The sequence below is a fragment of the Poromitra crassiceps genome (assembly GCF_964638095.1).
Source record: "Poromitra crassiceps genome assembly, chromosome: 22".
NCBI lineage: Eukaryota > Metazoa > Chordata > Actinopteri > Beryciformes > Melamphaidae > Poromitra > Poromitra crassiceps.
Window position 1 is genome coordinate 980,854 of NC_139647.1, and position 23,643 is coordinate 1,004,496.

The window sequence follows — 23,643 nt, forward strand, 5'->3', positions numbered from 1 at the left end:
CTGCTCTCTCTCTCCACATCATCCTGCTGCTCTCTCTCTCTCTCCACATCATCATGCTGCTCTCTCTCTCTCTCCACAGCACTAAAGCATCCTGCTGCTCTCTCTCTCTCTCCACAGCACTAAAGCATCCTGCTGCTCTCTCTCTCCACAGCACTAAAGCATCCTGCTGCTCTCTCTCTCTCTCCACAGCACTAAAACATCCTGCTGCACTCTCTCTCCACAGCACTAAAGCATCCTGCTGCTCTCTCTCTCCACAGCACTAAAGCATCCTGCTGCTCTCTCTCTCTCTCTCCACAGCACTAAAGCATCCTGCTGCTCTCTCTCTCTCTCCACAGCACTAAAACATCCTGCTGCTCTCTCTCTCTCTCTCCACAGCACTAAAGCATCCTGCTGCTCTCTCTCTCCACAGCACTAAAGCATCCTGCTGCTCTCTCTCTCTCTCCACAGCACTAAAGCATCCTGCTGCTCTCTCTCTCTCTCCACAGCACTAAAACATCCTGCTGCTCTCTCTCTCCACAGCACTAAAACATCCTGCTGCTCTCTCTCTCTCTCTCCACAGCACTAAAGCATCCTGCTGCTCTCTCTCTCTCTCTCCACAGCACTAAAGCATCCTGCTGCTCTCTCTCTCTCTCCACAGCACTAAAGCATCCTGCTGCTCTCTCTCTCTCTCCACAGCACTAAAACATCCTGCTGCTCTCTCTCTCTCTCCACAGCACTAAAGCATCCTGCTGCTCTCTCTCTCTCTCCACAGCACTAAAGCATCCTGCTGCTCTCTCTCTCCACAGCACTAAAGCATCCTGCTGCTCTCTCTCTCTCTCCACAGCACTAAAGCATCCTGCTGCTCTCTCTCTCTCTCCACAGCACTAAAGCATCCTGCTGCTCTCTCTCTCTCTCTCTCCACAGCACTAAAGCATCCTGCTGCTCTCTCTCTCTCTCTCCACAGCACTAAAGCATCCTGCTGCTGCTCTCTCTCTCCACAGCACTAAAGGAAAAACACTTTCTGCATTCCTGAGATTGTATTTATCAAGGCAGTGAAAGTAATGATTTATGCACATGTGGATCCATCTTGATCGTTTATTTAAGGCACGGCTTCTCAAAGTTTTCATGACTGAGGGCCAATTTAGGGACCCATTGGATCGAAGGCCGCCCAAGAAAAAAGATAACACAAAATAATTCCAAAACAAATCTTTTCTTTACTACAATTTTCTAGACTAAATGCCAATTGTGAATATGAGAAATGTATGTTGTTTTTTGGAGGAGAGAAGAAATCCCATTTGTTCATTTATAGATGTTTTAACACAACACACGCACACGCGCACACGCACACGCACGCGCACACGCACACACACACACACACACACACACACACACACACACACACACACACACACACACACACACACACACCAACACACCATGTACCTGCCAACATTAGAAGCTCCCTTTAAAAATGTTTTTTACCTCACCAAATTGTAGCTTGATTTTGGCGCATTATTTAAGCTGTGTTCACACCGAGATATTTATTTTTCGCTCTGTCGCTCGATTCAACCCTTTGGAATCGACATCTGGGGGCTATAACGTTCCGCAATGTCATGATGTTTGTCCACTACGAGCCACCGTAGTTGTTTACAAGCTAAGCCTATCAGCGTGCTTCTAACGCGAGCTCTATACCGGTAGTACAGACTTCACTTCATGTCAGCTGTCAGCCTGTCAATCAGCTGTCAATGCGGTTTGTTGCCACACAATAAACCAGCGGTTTGTTCCAAGCCAGTGTGATCCTTGACTCACTCTCACACGGCAGCCAATCAGCGTTGAACAGTGAGCGACTGATGTCAGCGTAATTTCGCTCGAGTTGGGATATTTCATCTCGGGCGATGAGCGAATTTTCACCCTATCGCTCTGTCTCTGTCGCTCGGACGCCCAACGATTTTTCTCCCGGGCGAATATACGCTCAATCGCTCATTTGCATTGACTTTGTATGTAAACTCGATGCCAGCGAAAAACTTTAATAGGTCGGTGTGAACGCACCTTTACTGACAAGCTAGCATGACATGGTTGGTACCATGCCTTAGGACTACAGCCTCTGAAAGACAGTAAAGCTATCGAGAATCGGACCATACCATCATGTCGCCTAACTCATAGCGGCCCACCAGGAGTGTTCCCGAGGCCCGCAATTGGCCCGCGGGCCTCACTTTGATTCCCCCTGACTTAAGGAATGCGTGTCTTGGCTCTTACAGGCCCGACCCAAAGGAGAGGGGCTCACACCTTACCAGGGCAAGAAGAGATGCTTCGGAGAGTACAAGTGTCCCAAGTGTAAGAGGAAGTGGATGAGTGGAAACTCCTGGGCCAACATGGGACAAGAATGTATCAAATGCCACATCAACGTCTACCCACACAAACAGGTACACACAGACACACACACACACACACACACACACACACACACACACAGGTACAAGCCTTCAGTCTACACACACACACACACACACACACACACACACACACACACACACACACACACACACACACACACACACACACACACACACAGGTACAAGCCTTCAGTCTACACACACACACACACACACACACACACACACACACACACACACACACACACACACACACACACACACACAGGTACAAGCCTTCAGTCTACCTACACACACAGGTGCAAGCCTTCAGTCTACCCACACACACAGGTACAAGCCTTCAGTCTACCCACACACACACACACACACACACACACACACACACACACACACACACACACACACACACACACACACACACACACACACACACACACACACACACACACACACACACACACACACACAGGTACAAGCCTTCAGTCTACCCACACACACAGGTACAAGCCTTCAGTCTACCCACACACATACAGGTACAAGTTTGATGTCTGATGTCAGAGACTGAGCACAGTGTGATGTCAGAGACTGAGCACAGTGTGATGTCAGAGACTGAGCACAGTGTGATGTCAGACTGAGCACAGTGTGATGTCAGTGACTGAGCACAGTGTGATGTCAGAGACTGAGCACAGTGTGATGTCAGAGACTGAGCACAGTGTGATGTCAGACTGAGCACAGTCTGATGTCAGAGACTGAGCACAGTGTGATGTCACAGACTGAGCACAGTGTGATGTCAGACTGAGCACAGTGTGATGTCAGACTGAGCACAGTGTGATGTCAGACTGAGCACAGTGTGATGTCAGAGACTGAGCACAGTGTGATGTCAGACTGAGCACAGTCTGATGTCAGTGACTGAGCACAGTGTGATGTCAGAGACTGAGCACAGTGTGATGTCAGAGACTGAGCACAGTGTGATGTCAGAGACTGAGCACAGTCTGATGTCAGAGACTGAGCACAGTGTGATGTCACAGACTGAGCACAGTGTGATGTCAGACTGAGCACAGTGTGATGTCAGACTGAGCACAGTGTGATGTCAGAGACTGAGCACAGTGTGATGTCAGAGACTGAGCACAGTGTGATGTCAGAGACTGAGCACAGTGTGATGTCAGACTGAGCACAGTGTGATGTCAGTGACTGAGGTGTTCAACTGAAGTCTTCTGGTTTGCGATTTGGAAATGTTGCTATAAAAACATTACGCACACGCTTGGTTGTCCCAAGCAAGGTTAACAGAGTCCAGACTCTGCAAGGGAAACGCAGTCACATGACTGGTGTTTGTGTGGCTGCTTATCGTCTTGAGGGAGTTCAGCGTTGCCCCGTTAAAAACGAAAAATGAATCAAATCAAACAACTATGAAGTATTTGCCTCTAGGCCCTTTTCACAGCAACCGTTTATCCTCAACACGTCTTCTAAAGTAGGAACTAAACAGGTGTAACCAATAACATTATTGAGCGCCCTGGCACTGGAACACCAACATGGAATGGGCACATCATTAATGGTACTGGCTACAACCTGCTTTACTTCCTGCTTTACCACCTCAAGACGGTTGCTGTGAAATGGGTCTCTAATAATAAACCAGCTATGAATAAAGGAATGATCTAAACTGGAAACATTTGGGGATTATTTATGTTTTCAAACCTTGAAAAAAATATGTCTTTATTAATGGCTCACAGGCACAAACTAATTCTGAGAGAAAATCCCCTCATATTTAATCATAAAAAGGGAAATCCAATTAACCAAAGATGCTGTAGTGTTTTTCCAACCATCGAGCAGCTGTCTGTTTGGCTTATCCTCCAAAATGTTCCTCGCAGTCTGTTGATGGATGGCCTGAGAAGGATCCCGCCCTGTTTTCTCCAGTAAGAGACATATTTATCCTCAACACGTCTTCATCTTTGAATATTTATGCTTTTCCACATTCTTCCAATTCCACTTCCTGAATTAAATACAACTGGGCTTGTTGCATGAGGTTCCACCCCTGTTCTCAATACTGGCAGAACATGTTGTACTTTATAACACACAGCACAGAAACAGAACGTTTATGGATCTATTATTGCCTTTGACTATTCCTTTGGATCCTCAAGAATGTGAGATCTTCACCTAAAGGACAATTAAGTGTTTGCATGTTTTAGCCCATTTACTACAATGTATGTGTACTTGACATTACTACCAACCATTTTTTCCAAAGCATACCATACTTCTTTCATATTTAATATGTCCCCCCCCCAGATTTTTATTAAGTGTCACAAAAGATTCAAGTGGGGCAGTGGTGGCCCAACGGTTAGAGAAGCGAGCTTGTGACCGGAAGGTCATCGGTTCAATCCCCGGGACCGGCAGGATAAATCTGGGTGGGGAAAGTGAAATGGCAGCACTTGCCCCTCCCTCATTACCACCACTGAGCTGCCCTTGAGCAAGGCCCTTAACCCCAACCGCTCCAGTGGAGCTGCTCAGTTAGCCTAGGTAAACCCAGCCACCACGTGACCTGCTCTCTCAGTTCCCAGTCACTATCGTCTAGCGAACGGGCCATTCAAATCGATTTCTGGGGCGATTGAAAGACCCACGCAGACCCGCAGCCAATGAGTGACGGCGTGACTGCCAACATCAGTCCTGCCGTGATCGGCCAATCAGAGAGTGCGTCTTTGTCAATGACGTGTAACAGCTGCAGCGGCTATTAGCACTACCTAGCCGTTAGCATTTGGCCTCTCTAAAGCATAGCTCCCGAGCTAGCTACTAGCTGGCTAGCTATATGGCTATGCAACTACGTGAGGAAATTCAAGTGAAAACAGCTGTTGAGGTTGAGGTCTGTTGATCAAAATAACACCTAGCGTTATCGAAATCGGATTTTAGCGGACCATACAAGCCAGGGCTTCAGAGCTGATCACCTGGACACATTTTATGGCGAAATTATCTGATAAACTTGTCTGTGCTGCTCTGTGGTGATCAGCTAATGTCTTCATAGCATTGTGATTATGATTTAATGCATTATGGAAGATAAACGCTGGTTTAACATAATTAAAATAATTCCCTACCAAACATGTAAAGTGACGCTTCTGGGCAGTAGACCATTTGGGCATAACATTATGTAATGTGACATGAGATCACCACATTTCAATAAATATAACGTTTTTGCACATTTGAATGCTGCTGGTCGTTTGTTTAATGCTGTATATATTGGATATTTAAAGCTGATACACAACACAATTGTGTTGAGGTAATTCTGCCAAGCTCAGTTAAAAATATAACATGTAACACTTTACACAATCAAATCTAACTTATTCACAGCAATACACAGTCCAGTAGTACAGTGGGCTAATTGTTTGAATTATATCGAAATATATTTGCATGGTGTAGCATGTAATGCAGATAATGTAGCTAGATACTCTGACACAGAAAGGCAGACAAGCTAGCAGCAGGGATCTTGTCACACTGATTCCAGATAAACTCCTCTGTCTAGCCAGCTATACAATATTGATCAAAATAACACCTATATCGAAATCGGATTTTAGCGGACCATACAAGCCGGGGCTTCAGAGCTGATCACCTGGACACATTTTACGGCGAAATTATCTGATAAACTTGTCTGTGCAGCTCTGTGGTGATCAGCTAATGTCTTCGCATTGTGATTATGATTTAATGCATTATGGAAGATAAACGCTGGAAGGCTGGGTAGCATTATAACGTCATCCAGGCTACAGTAACATTAGGCTATTATAGTTATGAAACGCTGATTCAAACGTTACAATAATAAGACACAATAGGAGCCAGTTACCCTACTGTAGATAGAGAGTAATTTCAGACCACCAGATATCACCATATTTATGTTATTAAATGCTGTAACGTTAACGGTAATTCTCATGTGTATGGTTTATTTATAAGCATTCATTGATTGAAGCAGAGTGCTGGTCGGTTAAGTTTCTCTGTAGTCATGTCCTCTGCTCCAATCTTCGTTCGTAGTTTCTTCTGTCTCTCGTCCAGCAGCTGCAGATGTCATCATTATCCACGTTATTGATTATTATTTATAAAAAAATCTCATTGTGTAAATATTTTGTGAACGCACCAATAGTTAGAGAAGGAAACCTCTCTTTGCATTTTATTTTGTTTTTAATAAAAGTAGGCTACTTAATATCTCACGTGGCTTTGATTCATCATTGCAAATTTAGCCCAATTTGTATAAAATGCAGATGTGAACAGCTAGGTTTAATGACAAATATGGAATATCACCCAAGGAAATACCACGGTTTAATGCCAACAGATAAACCATACAGATTTGTTGTAATTGTGAACACAAAGGGAGCAAAGACATGGTTTTCAAGTATAACACAATGTATTTTATTCAAAGACAGGATTGAAAAATATAGGTCACTTGTATTCACTTCAGACAAGACACTACGTTAAAGTCTGAAATTTACCTAGATTTGCTATACGAATTGACATTTCAGCTTGTCACCTGATGTCATTATTAATGGACAGTACAGTAGTAAAGATTTTGAAAATTTTGATTAATCAATCCAAGTCAGAAACACGTGTACAAATATTGAATGCAACAGTCTCGTTCTGGAGCGAACCCCTCAGCTGAATTCACGTTGGAATATGATATCAAGGCTTGATAGATTTGATTGTACTCATACAGCAGTGTGGAGCTTAACATCTAGCTAGGTTGCATCTGGAATATGATCTGGATTATGTATAATATACAGTATAACACTACGCTCACTATCATGACATTCACGTTAACGCTATAGCCTCCACAAATCTACTGTAGCTAGCTAGCGTCAGCTACATCTGTAACCACGCTGAAATGCGAGTGCATTAACGTTATTTCTAGCTAGGTCAAACACACCTTACCGTTATGAGTGTGGCCGTTTTGGATTAACATTAAGTCCACGATCATTTCCGGGCTGCAGCAGAGTCGAGCCCCGGAGGCAGCCTGGAGCTCTGCGAGCTCCAGAGGGGTGCGCGATGCACTGCTGCTGCCCGACACCCTGCATGAGCTTGATTTGTTTTGAAGGTTTTGTCTGGTACTATTCAATATGATTTATGCAGATAAGACAGCGTGTCCCTGATAACTGTATAGATGATGACTGTTCTTCACTAGTCTGGGCACCTTCCACCCCGCTTTTTGTCATGGGGGCGTAAACCCCGGACCCAGAATTAACACCGGATGGCAATGCGCCTAACAACGTCTTTGTTGCCGTTAGCTTGACGCGGTGATGTTACCTAAACTAGAGTCTGATCAAAACAAAGCTAGCGTTACATAAAACAAAACGTTTATGCAATATGGCATCTCCGCCACCACCGCCTGACACACCGGTCAAAACGGTGAAAGAGGATTCTGATACTTGGGTCAAATTGTCAAGTTAACGTGAAAGTTGACGAGCTAGAAACGCTGCCATCCGGTCTAGGGCGGGCTCTAGGCGGGAACCAGTAGGGTGACAAAATCAATTGTGGGCGGGAGCCAGGCTCTTTCTCGCCGAGAAGAGCCTGGTGACGCGAGGTTAGTTCTTCACAGCCACAAATATCTCTCCAGATCTGCGGCCATCTGCAGCAGGGATCGAGGTTTGGGTCCGTGTAGAAAGTTGTCCTGTTCATTCCCTGACCACCGTCACAGGAGTCATTGGCAGAGGCGATGTTCTCTCTTCTTGGAAGCTCTAATAATATCAAACGTAGCAGTTACTGTATGTTACACGTGGCTAACGTTAGCTAGCTTCTGACATGTTTTTCTAGAATTCATTAGATCGTTAAATGCTCCCGTAATCTAGCTAACCCCCACACAGCCGATGAGGAAAAGTCAGTCATTTATCGAATGTCTTTCTTACCAAACACAATTACGCTAGTTTCTGAGATAATATATAGTGTGGCATATACCTGTGAATAACATATTCTTACCTGGAAATCACACATCGATCCGTAGGCCAGCTCTGAGTCTGTTTAAATTTCGGGCGGAGGGGGGCTTGGTTGGTTGTAGCTGGTTGTAACCATTTGCGTGTTAGCAGTACTGAAATGAAAAGTGTTAGCTAATGCGCTAACAACAAAGGTCGCAGAGTGATGACGCCATCTGCTGCACTGCGCATGTGCTCTGTGCACTAAACTGGTTGGATGATGGTTGCGTAATGGAGCGGTCTATCGGGGGGGGGGGGCAACAACCGCAGGAAATCGTTTAACAATGGTGGGAATCCAGACCATAGTGACTGAGAACAGGTCTGAGAGCAGGTCACGTGGGGGATGGGTTTACCCAGGCTACTGCTCAGTGGCCAGCAGATCAGACTGTGGTTGTACTGGGGAGCTTCCAGGTGTGAATGCATGTGTGTGAATGTGAACAGGGCGCTCCTGAAAAAGAGAGCATTGCTCTCAGTGAGACTCCCCCTGTATAAATAAAAGGTTAAAAAATAAAAAAAAGTATTTTACAACACAATTGTACACATTTTCTTGTCTTCCCCACCAACAACACAACAAAAGAAAGACAAAAATCCATATAGATATGCCTACCTACACATACATATACACACATACATGTATATGCATACACTAGGGATGGACTATGATATTGCCATGTTGTCAATATTGGCAGAGAGAGAGAGAAACAGGGCTTTAAGATGGGATACACATCCGCCCGAGATAAACTACAACAGAAATACATCATTGTGTATCCCTACAAGAAACACAATCCATCAACCAATAGTGCCTGAAGCTGCCCTTCTTGCCATAAGATCTATTATGTGGTTGCCATGTTTTCACAAAGTCCTGACTCTTACGTCTTATGTTGTCGTATTTTATCTAATGGAATGTAACTAGAGATTTCATTTAACCAATGCGATACTGTAGGAGGGCAATCAGATTCCCAATGAATTGCAATACATTCTTCCTACCTTCCAGGAAGCCATTTGTTTCTATTCATTTCAGTACAGTACGGTACGACAATGAACTAGCAGGGACTTGAAAGTTGTTGGAGTTAGGTAATCCATCACAGTGAACATCCCACCCGGGTTTATTTTTGTCAAAGTTACTGTATGGTAATTTAGTTGAATACACACATTGAATTGAAAAGTCAACACAACCTCTGGTGCGTTCACATGCTGCTGGGAAGCTCTGACATCCTGGAGTTCAAAGTGGGCTGCCAAACTGTGTTGCATTCACAGTCACGCTATTTGGTCAGAAAATCAAACCCACAAGACAAAAAGAAGCAAATAAGGGGCATTGTGAAAAGGATAATAATAATAAGATTTGGCTTCTTCTTGCTTTAAAAAAAAGTTTGTCTAACTACCAAGAAAGATTTATTTCTCACATTTATTGATAGCACATGAATGCATCATTCCTGTCTGTTGCACTAGGAAATCTACATAACGGAATGTTTCTCTGCCAGAAAATAATCCCTGATGAAAAGACTGATTTCCATGACTTCCATGATTTCTAAACCTCGGCACGCATTTTAGCTGGAGCAGGAGAAAACTTTATGGTTTATCACTTAAACATTAAAGGTCCCATTCCGTGCAAAAGCTGTTTTTACTTGTAAATGCATATATACTGCTGTCAGCCCTCCCTGTAATGAGTGGTCACAACCTCAGAACTGCCAGAGTTGGATTTGTCCCTATCCAGCTTCCCCCTGCAGTCTCCTTCAAGCCACGCCCCTTACACTCTGTTCCCCCAGACGGGTTAATGTTACGTCACGCGGGTCCTTAAGCATACTGCGCGCGGGCTCTCTCACACAAGCTACCTGCACCATTTTGTCTATAGCCACAAAATTAACACTTCTAGCTGGAGCGACGCCAACTGTACGTGATCCAGCAACTGCAGAGGTGCATTCGGTAAGTCTAGGCATTTTGAGATGTCCTCTTTAGCGTAGCAACCATTAAGTTAGTGATAGCTCGTTGCTAACGTTAGTTGTGGACACAACCTAGCGTGCTGGTCCACGGACGCTAATCTGATTGGCCGCTGGGAGCCTGGGGCCGGCTCTCCCTCAGCGGCCAATGGGAACTGTTAGTTCTGAATATATTATAGAAACAGACCATTCTTGGGAAGCGACGAGATGAGGAAGTGACAACTCCGTCAGAACAAACGGGGTTGCTATATTTTCGACAAATTAATCCAGAATCATGTTTTATGGACCAGAGACACACGTTTTTAAGAGGTTACAGCTGCACGAATTGGGACCTTTAACATTTTCAAATTTGGCAATAGGGAGTGTGGGTCGGTAGTGGGGCATTCATGCCTACTACTGCATTTTAGTATCTATATATCATATTTTTTCCCACACAATAAAAATGATCAATTCTGGTCAAAAAGGTCTCAAAAACAGTCAGTAAAGGTTAACGAATGTAGGCGGGGCCAACGTGGGGGTATGTGAAATAGCACAGTCCTGATTGGCTCTGCCGCTAAACCCCAGCAACCTGTCTGAGCTGGAGATAGCAACTTAACTTCTGTTTACATGGCATAATGTAGAAGATTATTGTTTAAACAAATCTATGTTCAATTCATATATTAATTTATATTTGTTTATTCTTAAAACCACAGATGAACAACAGTGTCGACTAGTGGTTTTGATATCGACTAGTCGTTAGTAATGGGCTAAAACATGCAACACCAATCCTTACTGTATTCAGCCATGGTCTATGATACACCTGATACATATCCATTAAAAATAGAGCATTTCTTCTTTCCCTAGGTAGTGTGTGTGTGTGTGTGTGTGTGTGTGTGTGTGTGTGTGTGTGTGTGTGTGTGTGTGTGTGTGTGTGTGTGTGTGTGTGTGTGTGTATAGTTATCTCTCTCTCTCTCTCTCTCTCTCTCTCTCTCTCTCATTATCTGGCACATCTAGTGAGGAAATTTACTATACTGTTAAAAGGCCGTGACTGAAAGACTGCATTCATAGTTCTGGCCCAGTGTTTCTCACACAAAAAGGTTTTGTTCCACGGAGTGAACTTGTGAGAAAGTCTCCCTCGTCTGTCTCTGTGTCTTGTGGCTAAGCTAGACACAGGCAGGCAAATTCCATGCATTCGCAATGTCACCCACTTAACATATTTCCCCTTGTCAGCGTTTGAAATGGACCACTAACCCCCATGCTCTCCAGTATCAAAGCGCTCAGCATCTCAGCATGGCTCCTTCCCTCCCAGACCATTCCCATAAATGAAATGAATATGTATTTTCCAATCCAATCTGCATGCATAAAATATTTAGATTTTTTTCCTATGTCTTAATTCTCCCTCGTAGATGGCACATAATAGGGTGATTATCGGAAAACTTGCCATTTTATGTATCTGGAACAACATTCCTCTGTAAATCTGAATAAACAACAAATAAGCAATAAAACATTTTATAATTTACTTCCCCAGATATGTCTCTTAATAAAAACAAAGATAAGATAATTTCGGCCTCTCATGAATGCACACCATGTGGTGTTAGCTAGTTAGCACCTTTACCAGATGGCTAGTAATGGCTGCCAACAACATTTTTCGTCAACCCTGTTACCATTCTAGGGTAACAGGGTTGACGAAAGTATGCTTTTGTGTGTACATGAAAATAAACTTTTCTTGCCAATAGTATTTAGAGAATATATACATGTTTTTACAGTTTCATCCCTAAATATTATGGTTTTCTATTTATTAAACTGATAGGTAGGCTAAAGTGTGTTGATGTTACTGACTATAGGTCTACTAAACTGAAAAGGTTCCCACTGGCTACTGTTCACGATGCTACAATGCGTGTTACATACACACAGTGGGTAATGGAGGAGAAGACAATGCCACAAGAAAAAAAGGCTGTGTCATTCAAAGTGACAGCAAAAAAACTAATCGAAAGCTCTTTAGAGGAGCTTATTGAGCATTTCACTTGTCTGCTGCATAGGTTCAAGAAACATGTTTTCAACATCAGGCAGCAGTTCTCATTCTCCAGAGAGCTAAAGAGAAGTTTCTCCTCGTCATTTCAGTATTTTGAATAAAACAATTGGCTTACATTTACATCCACAGTATCATAATTTTTCATCATCTTCTATGCTAAAACCTCTCAATAAATCTGTCTCCAAAATATTCTGATTAGTAATGTTGAATTAAAGGTTTATGAATGTCACATCACTAACTCCGTTACAACTCCATAAATAACCCTATTACATCCATAACTATAACTTAAACAGGCAGAATAACCAATATGCTAACTGTTGTCAACCCTGTTACTGAGGTGTCAGCCCTGTTACTTGTATAATATTCTAATATAATTAAAAAAATGAAAAGACACATGTAAAATAAACAAATTTTATGCGTTAAGTAAAAAGTACCAGTAATCCACTCAAAGAAATTTGGGTATTATTAGTTTGTTTACATAACTTTTTCTTAAACAGAAGATGCTGTGAAAGTGCCAAATGTAAATGGGCATATTCATCCATGGGAAAAAAGTAAACTTCTCAATATTCATACTTTACAAACACACTTAGTGTAACAAGGGAGACTTTATCTTTCATAATATATCAGATTTGTTCTAAATATGGATTTAAAACCTTTTCAAACAGTAATTGTTATGTCGGTAACAGGGTTGACAAAACACAGATATGCATGTTGTTTATATGTGAAAAAATAAAAAAATAAGATAGCCTGAGATGGCACGGCACATTTTCCTGAGAGGTAAGGATCCACTTAATCCAAAAAGGGGCGTAAATACTTTTAAAACAGTACTTTGAAAATCAAACATCAAGAATGCAAAATGCCAAGTTTTCCGATAAACACCCAATAGCTCTTGAATGTGAATGTCTCTTTATCAATTCTTATATCAAATAGGATCACTTTGATTTGAGACAAATAAAAAAAGTTATTTCATGTGATCGCTGCTTCTTCCCCAAAACACACGCGTATCAAATAATGATCATCTGATACTTGATTGATCGCTGTATAGGGAAATTCTTGGTCAGGCTGCAGGTTGAGCTACAGAACAGGGTGGAGCTGGTCGGGATTGGGTATCTTGCTCAAAGGCACTTCTGCAGGGCAGATGCTTGAACCCCTAACCACTGATGAGGCGCCGTACAAACACTTTCCACAGGAACTGCATGATGCATACTGACGCCGCTATCAGTAAAGTCTCAATACCTCCTGGCAGTCTCATAAGCTGAAGAGTGAATGATCTCCCTGTAATGACCCATGGTAACCTGGCTTCCTTCAGTCAGACCCCTTGGAGTAAATAGTGTCGTTAAAAAAGAGGCAAGGAATGGGTAAGAAAATATGGTAGAGGGATTGTTAAACCAACATCCAGAAGTGTTGGCTCAGAAAGATACTCTTTGTCCTTCAGAATGATTCCAAGAAAGCCATATAATAGTAGTTTTGCTGATATTTCCATACAGGTCTTCATGATCACATGCGTGTTGGAGCTTTCTGTTTAATACCAGGTTGTTAAAGGGTAGGCCTACTGTCAGTTGCCAAAGTTGCTGGTGCATTGCCATATCTCTGCAACTAATTGTGTTAAAGTACGCGTCTGGTCTGAGAAGAATACGGGAACAATATTTGTGGCAAAAGCACTTGGATATATAACTGAATTGAGTTTGGTGCCAAATAAACTGCTGGCAGGACTCAGTAGAGTATGCTGTGTCTGTTTTTATGAGACCTGGGGGGGTGGGAATGCATCGGTCTCGGTCCATTTGTCCGTCCGTCCGTTACACTGTAATGTTGCCTCTGTGCCACTGGGGGGGGGGGGGGGGGGGGGTCGGGGGGTGTCCGGGGCGGCTGGATGCAATACACATGTTGAAAAAAAGACAGGATCAGAAAGGCAGAAATGTAGAACTACACTTACTAAACAAAAACCAAGTAACATAGTGAGAGTATGGAGCAGTAACATAATGATAGTATGGAGCAGTAACATAATGAGAGTATGGAGCTGGCAGAAGGCCCTGCTGCTGGTGAAGCTGCTGGACCAGCATCTGCCGGAAGGCAAAAAACAAAAACACACACACACAAAAAGCACCTTGGGAAAATATTTTGACACATTGCTTTGCTAATAATAATAACTCCGCCCCAGATCATCAGATCTTCAAGTACAATGTTATATTATTTATTATATATTGTTATATTATATAACTTTAAAGGACTTTTACTTTTCACTTTATCATTTGTTCTGTTTGCTCCATCTTTCCATCTTCTGTTATTGCTGTGATCGCTGCATTGCATACTGCACAGAGACAAATTCCTTGTTTCGTTTGTAACATTACTCACTATGGCTATTCAAATGATCTCGAATCTTGATATGGAGGTATTTGATCAAAAATATTGTGATATTTGATTTTGTTCATATCGCCCAGCCCTACAGCTCACATGTGACTTTGACTTAGAACTGAACATTTAGCCCACTTGTAGAAAATACACACACACATATATATATTGTGTATCAGCGTTCAGCCTAAAAATACTCATGTGATTTTTTTCGGCCATAATATTGCCCAGCTCTATGCCAGAGGAAGTGGGCTGTAGCTCACCCAGATAAACATATGGATGTGGTGCAGAAGGTTGTTGGTTCAATTCCTGCATCAGACTCTGGCTTCAGAAATGTCAAATCCCACCTGTCTCACTCTTTACGCTCACAAATCAGATGCAAAAGCCCCAACTTGAGATATAAATAGACAGTCTAGATGTGTATTCACCCTCAGTCACTTTTGAATGGCAACAGCCAGAGGAAAGAGTGAAAACCACTGAGAAAACCACTCTTAAAAAGTCTGACCTGGTGGCACAGAGGCTTACTGCCGTACCAGCAGTCTTGAGGCCTCAATCACTTTTGAGGTTGTGGGTTCGAGGCTCAGTCAGTTTTGAATGGCGACAGCCAGAGGAAAGAGAAGAAAGCGCCCAGAGATTAGCTATGTCCAACCGAGTCTACTTAATTATTTCTAAATTGACTAAAAGCTAAAATGTACAGTAGCCTTTTCCAGATTTTGACCTATAGCCAGGCACTTCAAAAGTCATACAGAGAGAAATACAACATCAGCAGCACTGCCATTGTGGTTCACTGTATGTCAGCTGCCTTCCAAGGGAGAGGTTGTGAGTTCTAAACTGGGATGTGCACAGAGTGAACTCTGTATTTTTTTGAGGCAGCAAAGTTATTTGTATTTGAATAAAAGTAGAAATAGGCGCAACAATCTTCTTTTAGTTTTTATTACACTTCTAATTAATTTGAGGATATTAAAGTGTTAACATAAATGTTCTTTAATAAACTATACTGCAAAGGAGAGTTCCTACAGTGGGTTTGAACTCTCGTCTATCAGAACAGAGACAACTGCACTCACCACTCAGCTACACAGACAGACCCATAGAGCTCAGGCTTACACATCCCTGACACACAGACAGAGGCAGAGGAAACAAATCATTTTATAAATATTTGTAAATAAATAACATTTGTAAAAACCCGCGTATTTGTGCTTTTCTGAATACCGGGTTCGGCTCCACCCCTAGTTAAATCCTCTAACAGGTTGTTGGAGGATACTGATTGACTGTTCAATAAAGTAATTACTAATTAACACTGGCACACTGAGTTGAGTCCTCTTCCTCTCTCTCTCTCTCTCTCTCTCTTTCTCTCTTCTCTCTCTATCTGTCTTTCTCTCCCACACCTCTGTGTCCTCTTATGATATGTCAATAAAGCATAATATGTCTGAAATAAAAAAAAACATAAAGGAAGAGCTCTTATCTTTGTTTTTTACCATTACATTTTTCAGAGACTTTATGACCCCCCCCCCCCCCCCCCCACACACACACACACACACACACCCACACACACACACCAGCTTTATGTTGATTGACAGCTGAAATGTAACATTTTAAAAACCAGACAGGTCAAACTTTTTACAGCGGGACTTTGGCCTGACTCTGTTCTCTCTCTCTCTCTCATTCTCTGTCACTGTCACTCAAAGGAAAGCCAAGCTTCCTTCAGGTACCGTCAGGACATTCAGCTTGGGGTGGTGGTGGTTGCTTAAACCTACATACAGTACATTCAGTTAAATTCAGCTTGTGGTGTGTAGTCCACCATGTAAGCTTCAGTCCTCCCACAGTAACCCTGCTACAAATCCAGCGTGCGGGATTTTGTTGCATGTTCTTCTCTCCAGCTTTATGTTGATTGACAGCTGAAATGTAACATTTTTTAACAGACAGGTCAAACTTTTTACAGCGGGATTTTGGCTGAACTCTGTTCTCTCTCTCTCTCTCACTCTCTCTTAAGGTCTCTCGCTCACATGAAAGTGAGGCTTCCTTCAGGTACATCGGTACATTCAGCTTGGGGGGTGGTGGTGGTGGTTGCTTAAACCTGTGCTAAAACTGTGGTGTCACTCCACAATTACTCTTTAGACTTTAGGGCAAGGTGTCACAATAGTCTACTGGACATTTCTTGGACCCAGTAATGTTGTTTCTTATGAACTTTTATGATTGAAATGTCATATGTATGCCTAGTGGATGAAATTCAACTTGGTTGCTAAGAGTTGCATGTTGGGCAATTTGAGTAATTACCATAATGAGATAATTAATCGCCAAAGCTGGAAATTAGCATGAATTATATAGTTAGGCTGAAACCAGGAAATTGTTATACTGTATTGTTGCTTTTAATCCATTTAGAACGGTGATCTACAGTCTAAATTGATGTTTGGAAGTCCAGAAATGAATCTCTTGCCATAACCGAGTCTACTTAACTATTTCTAAATTGACTAAAAGCTAAAATATACAGTAGCCTTTTCCAGATTTTGACCTATAGCCAGGCACTTCAAAAGTCATACAGAGAGAAATACAGTCATACAGAGAGAAATACTGCATCAATGGCAGTGCCTATGTGGTTCACTGTGTATGTCAGCTGCCTTCAGAGGGAGAGGTTGTGAGTTCTAACCTGGGATGTGCAGAGACAGAACGGTTGGTGGTGCGATGTTTGACCACATAGAGACGGGGGACATGTCTGTGGCAGGTTTGATTCACGCTCCACCACCACAGTCAGTACATTTTGAAAGTCAACAGCCAGAGGGAAAAAGTGATAAGCTCTGAGAAAAACCTGCATTAGGCGTTGTGGCCCAGTAGCTCAGTGAGTTGGATTGTTGTCTCGCAGTTTGGAGCTTGTGGGTTTGAGCCTCAGTGTCTTTTGAGGTCGTGGGTTCGATCCTCAGTCAGTTATCAATGTTGACAGCCAGGAGAAAGAGTGATTTAAAGTCCTGAGAAAACCTCTCTTAAGAAGTCTGACCTGGTGGCGCAGTGAGCTGGCATGCTGCCAAGCATTATTGAGGGCTCAAATTATTTTGAGGTCGTGGGTTCAAGCCTCCGTCAGTCTTGAGTGGTGAAAGCCAGACGAAAGAGAGAAAAGTGGTGCGATGGACTTTTCGACCACATAAAGATGCGGGAACTTACGCGTGGCAGGTTTGATTCCCGCTCCACCACCACAGTCAGTACATTTTGAAAGTTGACAGCCAGAGGAAAAACTGATCAGCTCTGAGAAAAACCCATCTTTGGCATTATCCCACTAGCTCAGTGAGTTGGATTGCTGTCTAGCAGTTTGGAGCTTGTGGGTTCGAGCCACAGTCACTTTTGAGGTCGTGGGTTCGTGCCTCAGTCAGTTTTGAATGATGACAGGCAGTGGCAAGAGATAAAAGCGCCCAGACAAGAGCTGTGAGTGTGAAGGGAGATGGTGGTGTGAAGGTAAAATCAGTCACACAGAGACATGAGGGCCAGAGGTTCGATTCCCGCTCCACTGCCACTACCTGGAGCTACCTGGCTGTTCTCCCCCCCCAACCCCTACTGAGATATGAGCTGAGGGTTACGAGACAGAAGACCACAGATAGCTTACCTTTTACTGACTTTAGAAGTTGGTTTTGTGGATGTGTGTTTGGAAGGCTGCTGCTACAGTAGGTGTAAAAAACATTTAGCAAAAAAAAGCTCCAGATCCAGTCCACAGTGTCTGTGGTTCCAGCTGTAGGAGGCGCTAGGCTGCTCTGTCAGCTGGTGATGTTAAAGACAGGGCAGTGCTGTAATATGTCTCCTCCATCCGGAATCAAACCAATAATCCACCTGTCAGGTAGCAACACAGACACAGTGACTCATCCCACTGAGCTATGAGCTGTTTGGAGTTCCCTCTCTGAATACTACACACTGTGTTCACACTGACAACAACACAGTATAAAGAGTGAGATAGGTTGGAATTTAACAAGTGAGCAGCTGTTTATCTGACTGAGCTAGAGTCAGAGACTGACTAGACTCCTACATCAGCTTATTTCTATCAGTTCTTGACTACATAGACACGGGAACTTCAATCAACTGTCAACGGTCCACCACCCAAGCTGACTGTCCTGATTGTACCTGAAGGAAGCCTCACTTTCATGTGATCGAGAGACATAGAGAGACAGTGAGAGAGAGCGAGACTAAGAGAGTTTGGCCAAATCCCGCTGTAAAAAGTTTGACCTGTCTGGTTTTTAAAATGTTACATTTCAGCTGTCAATCAACATAAGGCTGGTGTGTGTGTGTGTGTGTGTGTGGAGGGGGGGGGGGTTTCCAGTAGACTATTGTGACACCTTGCCCTAAAGCCAAAAAGAGTAAATGTGGAGTGACACCAGAGGTTTAGCGCAGGTTTAAGCAACCACCCCCACCACCACCCAATTTGAACGTCCTGATTGTACCTGAAGGCAGCCTCACTTTCATGTGATCGAGAGACATAGAGAGACAGTGAGAGAGAGCGAGACTAAGAGAGTTCGGCCAAAATCCCACTGTAAAAAGTTTGACCTGTCTGGTTTTTAAAATGTACATTTCAGCTGTCAATCAACATAAAGCTGGGTGTGTGTGTGTGTGGAGGGGGGGGGGGGGTTTCAGTAGACTATTGTGACACCTTGCCCTAAAGCCAAAAAGAGTAAATGTGGAGTGACACCAGAGGTTTAGCGCAGGTTTAAGCAACCACCCCCACCACCACCCAATTTGAACGTCCTGATTGTACCTGAAGGAAGCTTCACTTTCATGTGGTCGAGAGACATAGAGAGACAGTGAGAGAGAGCGAGACTAAGAGAGTTTGGCCAAAATCCCGCTGTAAAAAGTTTGACCTGTCTGGTTTTTAAAATGTTACATTTCAGCTGTCAATCAACATAAAGCTGGTGTGTGTGTGTGGAGGGGGGGGGGGGGGGGGTTCCAGTAGACTATTGTGACACCTTGCCCTAAAGCCTAAAGAGTAAATGTGGAGTGACACCAGAGGTTTAGCGCAGGTTTAAGCAACCACCCCCACCACCACCCAATTTGAACGTCCTGATTGTACCTGAAGGAAGCCTCACTTTCATGTGGTCGAGAGACATAGATAGACAGTGAGAGAGAGCGAGACTAAGAGAGTTTGGCCAAAATCCCGCTGTAAAAGCTTTGACCTTTCTGGTTTTTAAAATGTTACATTTCAGCTGTCAATCAACATAAAGCTGGTGTGTGTGTGTGTGTGTGTGTGGAGGGGGGGGGGGGGGGTTTCCAGTAAACTATTGTGACACCTTGCCCTAAAGCCAAAAAGAGTAAATGTGGAGTGACACCAGAGGTTTAGCGCAGGTTTAAGCAACCACCCCCACCACCACCCAATTTGAACGTCCTGATTGTACCTGAAGAAGCCTCACTTTCATGTGGTCGAGAGACATAGAGAGACAGTGAGAGAGAGCGAGACTAAGAGAGTTCGGCCAAAATCCCGCTGTAAAAGGTTTGACCTGTCTGGTTTTTAAAATGTTACATTTCAGCTGTCAATCAACATAAAGCTGGTGTGTGTGTGTGTGTGGAGGGGGGGGGGGGTTCCAGTAGACTATTGTGACAGCCAAAAAGAGTAAATGTGGAGTGACACCAGAGGTTTAGCGCAGGTTTAAGCAACCACCCCCACCACCACCCAATTTGAACGTCCTGATTGTACCTGAAGGAAGCTTCACTTTCATGTGGTCGAGAGACATAGAGAGACAGTGAGAGAGAGCGAGACTAAGAGAGTTCGGCCAAAATCCCGCTGTAAAAGGTTTGACCTGTCTGGTTTTAAAATGTTACATTTCAGCTGTCAATCAACATAAAGCTGGTGTGTGTGTGTGTGGAGGGGGGGGGGGGGGGGGTTTCAGTAGACTATTGTGACACTTTGCCCTAAAGCCAAAAAGAGTAAATGTGGAGTGACACCAGAGGTTTAGCGCAGGTTTAAGCAACCACCCCCCACCACCACCCAATTTGAACGTCCTGATTGTACCTGAAGGAAGCTTCACTTTCATGTGGTCGAGAGACATAGAGAGACAGTGAGAGAGAGCGAGACTAAGAGAGTTTGGCCAAAATCCCGCTGTAAAAAGTTTGACCTGTCTGGTTTTTAAAATGTTACATTTCAGCTGTCAATCAACATAAAGCTGGTGTGTGTGTGTGGAGGGGGGGGGGGGGTCCAGTAGACTATTGTGACACCTTGCCCTAAAGCCTAAAGAGTAAATGTGGAGTGACACCAGAGGTTTAGCGCAGGTTTAAGCAACCACCCCCACCACCACCCAATTTGAACGTCCTGATTGTACCTGAAGGAAGCCTCACTTTCATGTGGTCGAGAGACATAGATAGACAGTGAGAGAGAGCGAGACTAAGAGTTCGGCCAAAATCCCGCTGTAAAAGGTTTGACCTGTCTGGTTTTTAAAATGTTACATTTCAGCTGTCAATCAACATAAAGCTGGTGTGTGTGTGTGTGTGGAGGGGGGGGGGGGGGGTTTCCAGTAGACTATTGTGACACCTTGCCCTAAAGCCAAAAAGAGTAAATGTGGAGTGACACCAGAGGTTTAGCGCAGGTTTAAGCAACCACCCCCACCACCACCCAATTTGAACGTCCTGATTGTACCTGAAGGAAGCCTCACTTTCATGTGGTCGAGAGACATAGAGAGACAGTGAGAGAGAGCGAGACTAAGAGAGTTCGGCCAAAATCCCGCTGTAAAAGGTTTGACCTGTCTGGTTTTTAAATGTTACATTTCAGCTGTCAATCAACATAAAGCTGGTGTGTGTGTGTGTGGAGGGGGGTTCCAGTAGACTATTGTGACAGCCAAAAAGAGTAAATGTGGAGTGACACCAGAGGTTTAGCGCAGGTTTAAGCAACCACCCCCACCACCACCCAATTTGAACGTCCTGATTGTACCTGAAGGAAGCTTCACTTTCATGTGGTCGAGAGACATAGAGAGACAGTGAGAGAGAGCGAGACTAAGAGAGTTTGGCCAAAATCCCGCTGTAAAAAGTTTGACCTGTCTGGTTTTTAAAATGTTACATTTCAGCTGTCAATCAACATAAAGCTGGTGTGTGTGTGTGGAGGGGGGGGGGGGTGTTTCCAGTAGACTATTGTGACACCTTGCCCTAAAGCCAAAAAGAGTAAATGTGGAGTGACACCAGAGGTTTAGCGCAGGTTTAAGCAACCACCCCCACCACCACCCAATTTGAACGTCCTGATTGTACCTGAAGGAAGCCTCACTTTCATGTGGTCGAGAGACATAGAGAGACAGTGAGAGAGAGCGAGACTAAGAGAGTTCGGCCAAAATCCCGCTGTAAAAGGTTTGACCTGTCTGGTTTTTAAATGTTACATTTCAGCTGTCAATCAACATAAAGCTGGTGTGTGTGTGTGTGGAGGGGGGGGGGGGGGTTCAGTAGACTATTGTGACAGCCAAAAAGAGTAAATGTGGAGTGACACCAGAGGTTTAGCGCAGGTTTAAGCAACCACCCCCACCACCACCCAATTTGAACGTCCTGATTGTACCTGAAGGAAGCTTCACTTTCATGTGGTCGAGAGACATAGAGAGACAGTGAGAGAGAGCGAGACTAAGAGAGTTTGGCCAAAATCCCGCTGTAAAAAGTTTGACCTGTCTGGTTTTAAAATGTTACATTTCAGCTGTCAATCAACATAAAGCTGGTGTGTGTGTGTGGAGGGGGGGGGGGGTGTTTCCAGTAGACTATTGTGACACCTTGCCCTAAAGCCAAAAAGAGTAAATGTGGAGTGACACCAGAGGTTTAGCGCAGGTTTAAGCAACCACCCCCACCACCACCCAATTTGAACGTCCTGATTGTACCTGAAGGAAGCCTCACTTTCATGTGGTCGAGAGACATAGAGAGACAGTGAGAGAGAGCGAGACTAAGAGAGTTTGGCCAAAATCCCGCTGTAAAAAGTTTGACCTGTCTGGTTTTTAAAATGTTACATTTCAGCTGTCAATCAACATAAAGCTGGTGTGTGTGTGTGGAGGGGGGGGGGGGGTCCCAGTAGACTATTGTGACAGCCAAAAAGAGTAAATGTGGAGTGACACAGTGACACCAGAGGTTTAGCGCAGGTTTAAGCAACCACCCCCACCACCACCCAATTTGAACGTCCTGATTGTACCTGAAGGAAGCTTCACTTTCATGTGGTCGAGAGACATAGAGAGACAGTGAGAGAGAGCGAGACTAAGAGAGTTTGGCCAAAATCCCGCTGTAAAAAGTTTGACCTGTCTGGTTTTTAAAATGTTACATTTCAGCTGTCAATCAACATAAAGCTGGTGTGTGTGTGTGGAGGGGGGGGGGGGTGTTTCCAGTAGACTATTGTGACACCTTGCCCTAAAGCCAAAAAGAGTAAATGTGGAGTGACACCAGAGGTTTAGCGCAGGTTTAAGCAACCACCCCCCACCACCACCCAATTTGAACGTCCTGATTGTACCTGAAGGAAGCCTCACTTTCATGTGGTCGAGAGACATAGAGAGACAGTGAGAGAGAGCGAGACTAAGAGAGTTCGGGCCAAAATCCCGCTGTAAAAAGTTTGACCTGTCTGGTTTTTAAAATGTTACATTTCAGCTGTCAATCAACATAAAGCTGGTGTGTGTGTGTGGAGGGGGGGGGGGGGGTCCCAGTAGACTATTGTGACAGCCAAAAAGAGTAAATGTGGAGTGACACAGAGGTTTAGCGCAGGTTTAAGCAACCACCCCCACCACCACCCAATTTGAACGTCCTGATTGTACCTGAAGGAAGCTTCACTTTCATGTGGTCGAGAGACATAGAGAGACAGTGAGAGAGAGCGAGACTAAGAGAGTTTGGCCAAAATCCCGCTGTAAAAAGTTTGACCTGTCTGGTTTTTAAAATGTTACATTTCAGCTGTCAATCAACATAAAGCTGGTGTGTGTGTGTGGAGGGGGGGGGGGTGTTTCCAGTAGACTATTGTGACACCTTGCCCTAAAGCCAAAAAGAGTAAATGTGGAGTGACACCAGAGGTTTAGCGCAGGTTTAAGCAACCACCCCCACCACCACCCAATTTGAACGTCCTGATTGTACCTGAAGGAAGCCTC

At 43.9% G+C, this 23,643-nt stretch overlaps 1 protein-coding gene across 1 annotated transcript in view; it reads left to right on the plus strand.

Moving 5' to 3' along the window:
• Positions 1-23,643, plus strand: part of zcchc24 (zinc finger, CCHC domain containing 24) — a 75,669-nt gene that overhangs the window by 46,106 nt on the left and 5,920 nt on the right. Inside the window, exon 3 of the mRNA XM_083658632.1 lies at positions 2,238-2,402. Coding sequence (XP_083514758.1) covers positions 2,238-2,402 — 165 coding nt within the window. The remainder of the gene's footprint in view (positions 1-2,237; positions 2,403-23,643) is intronic.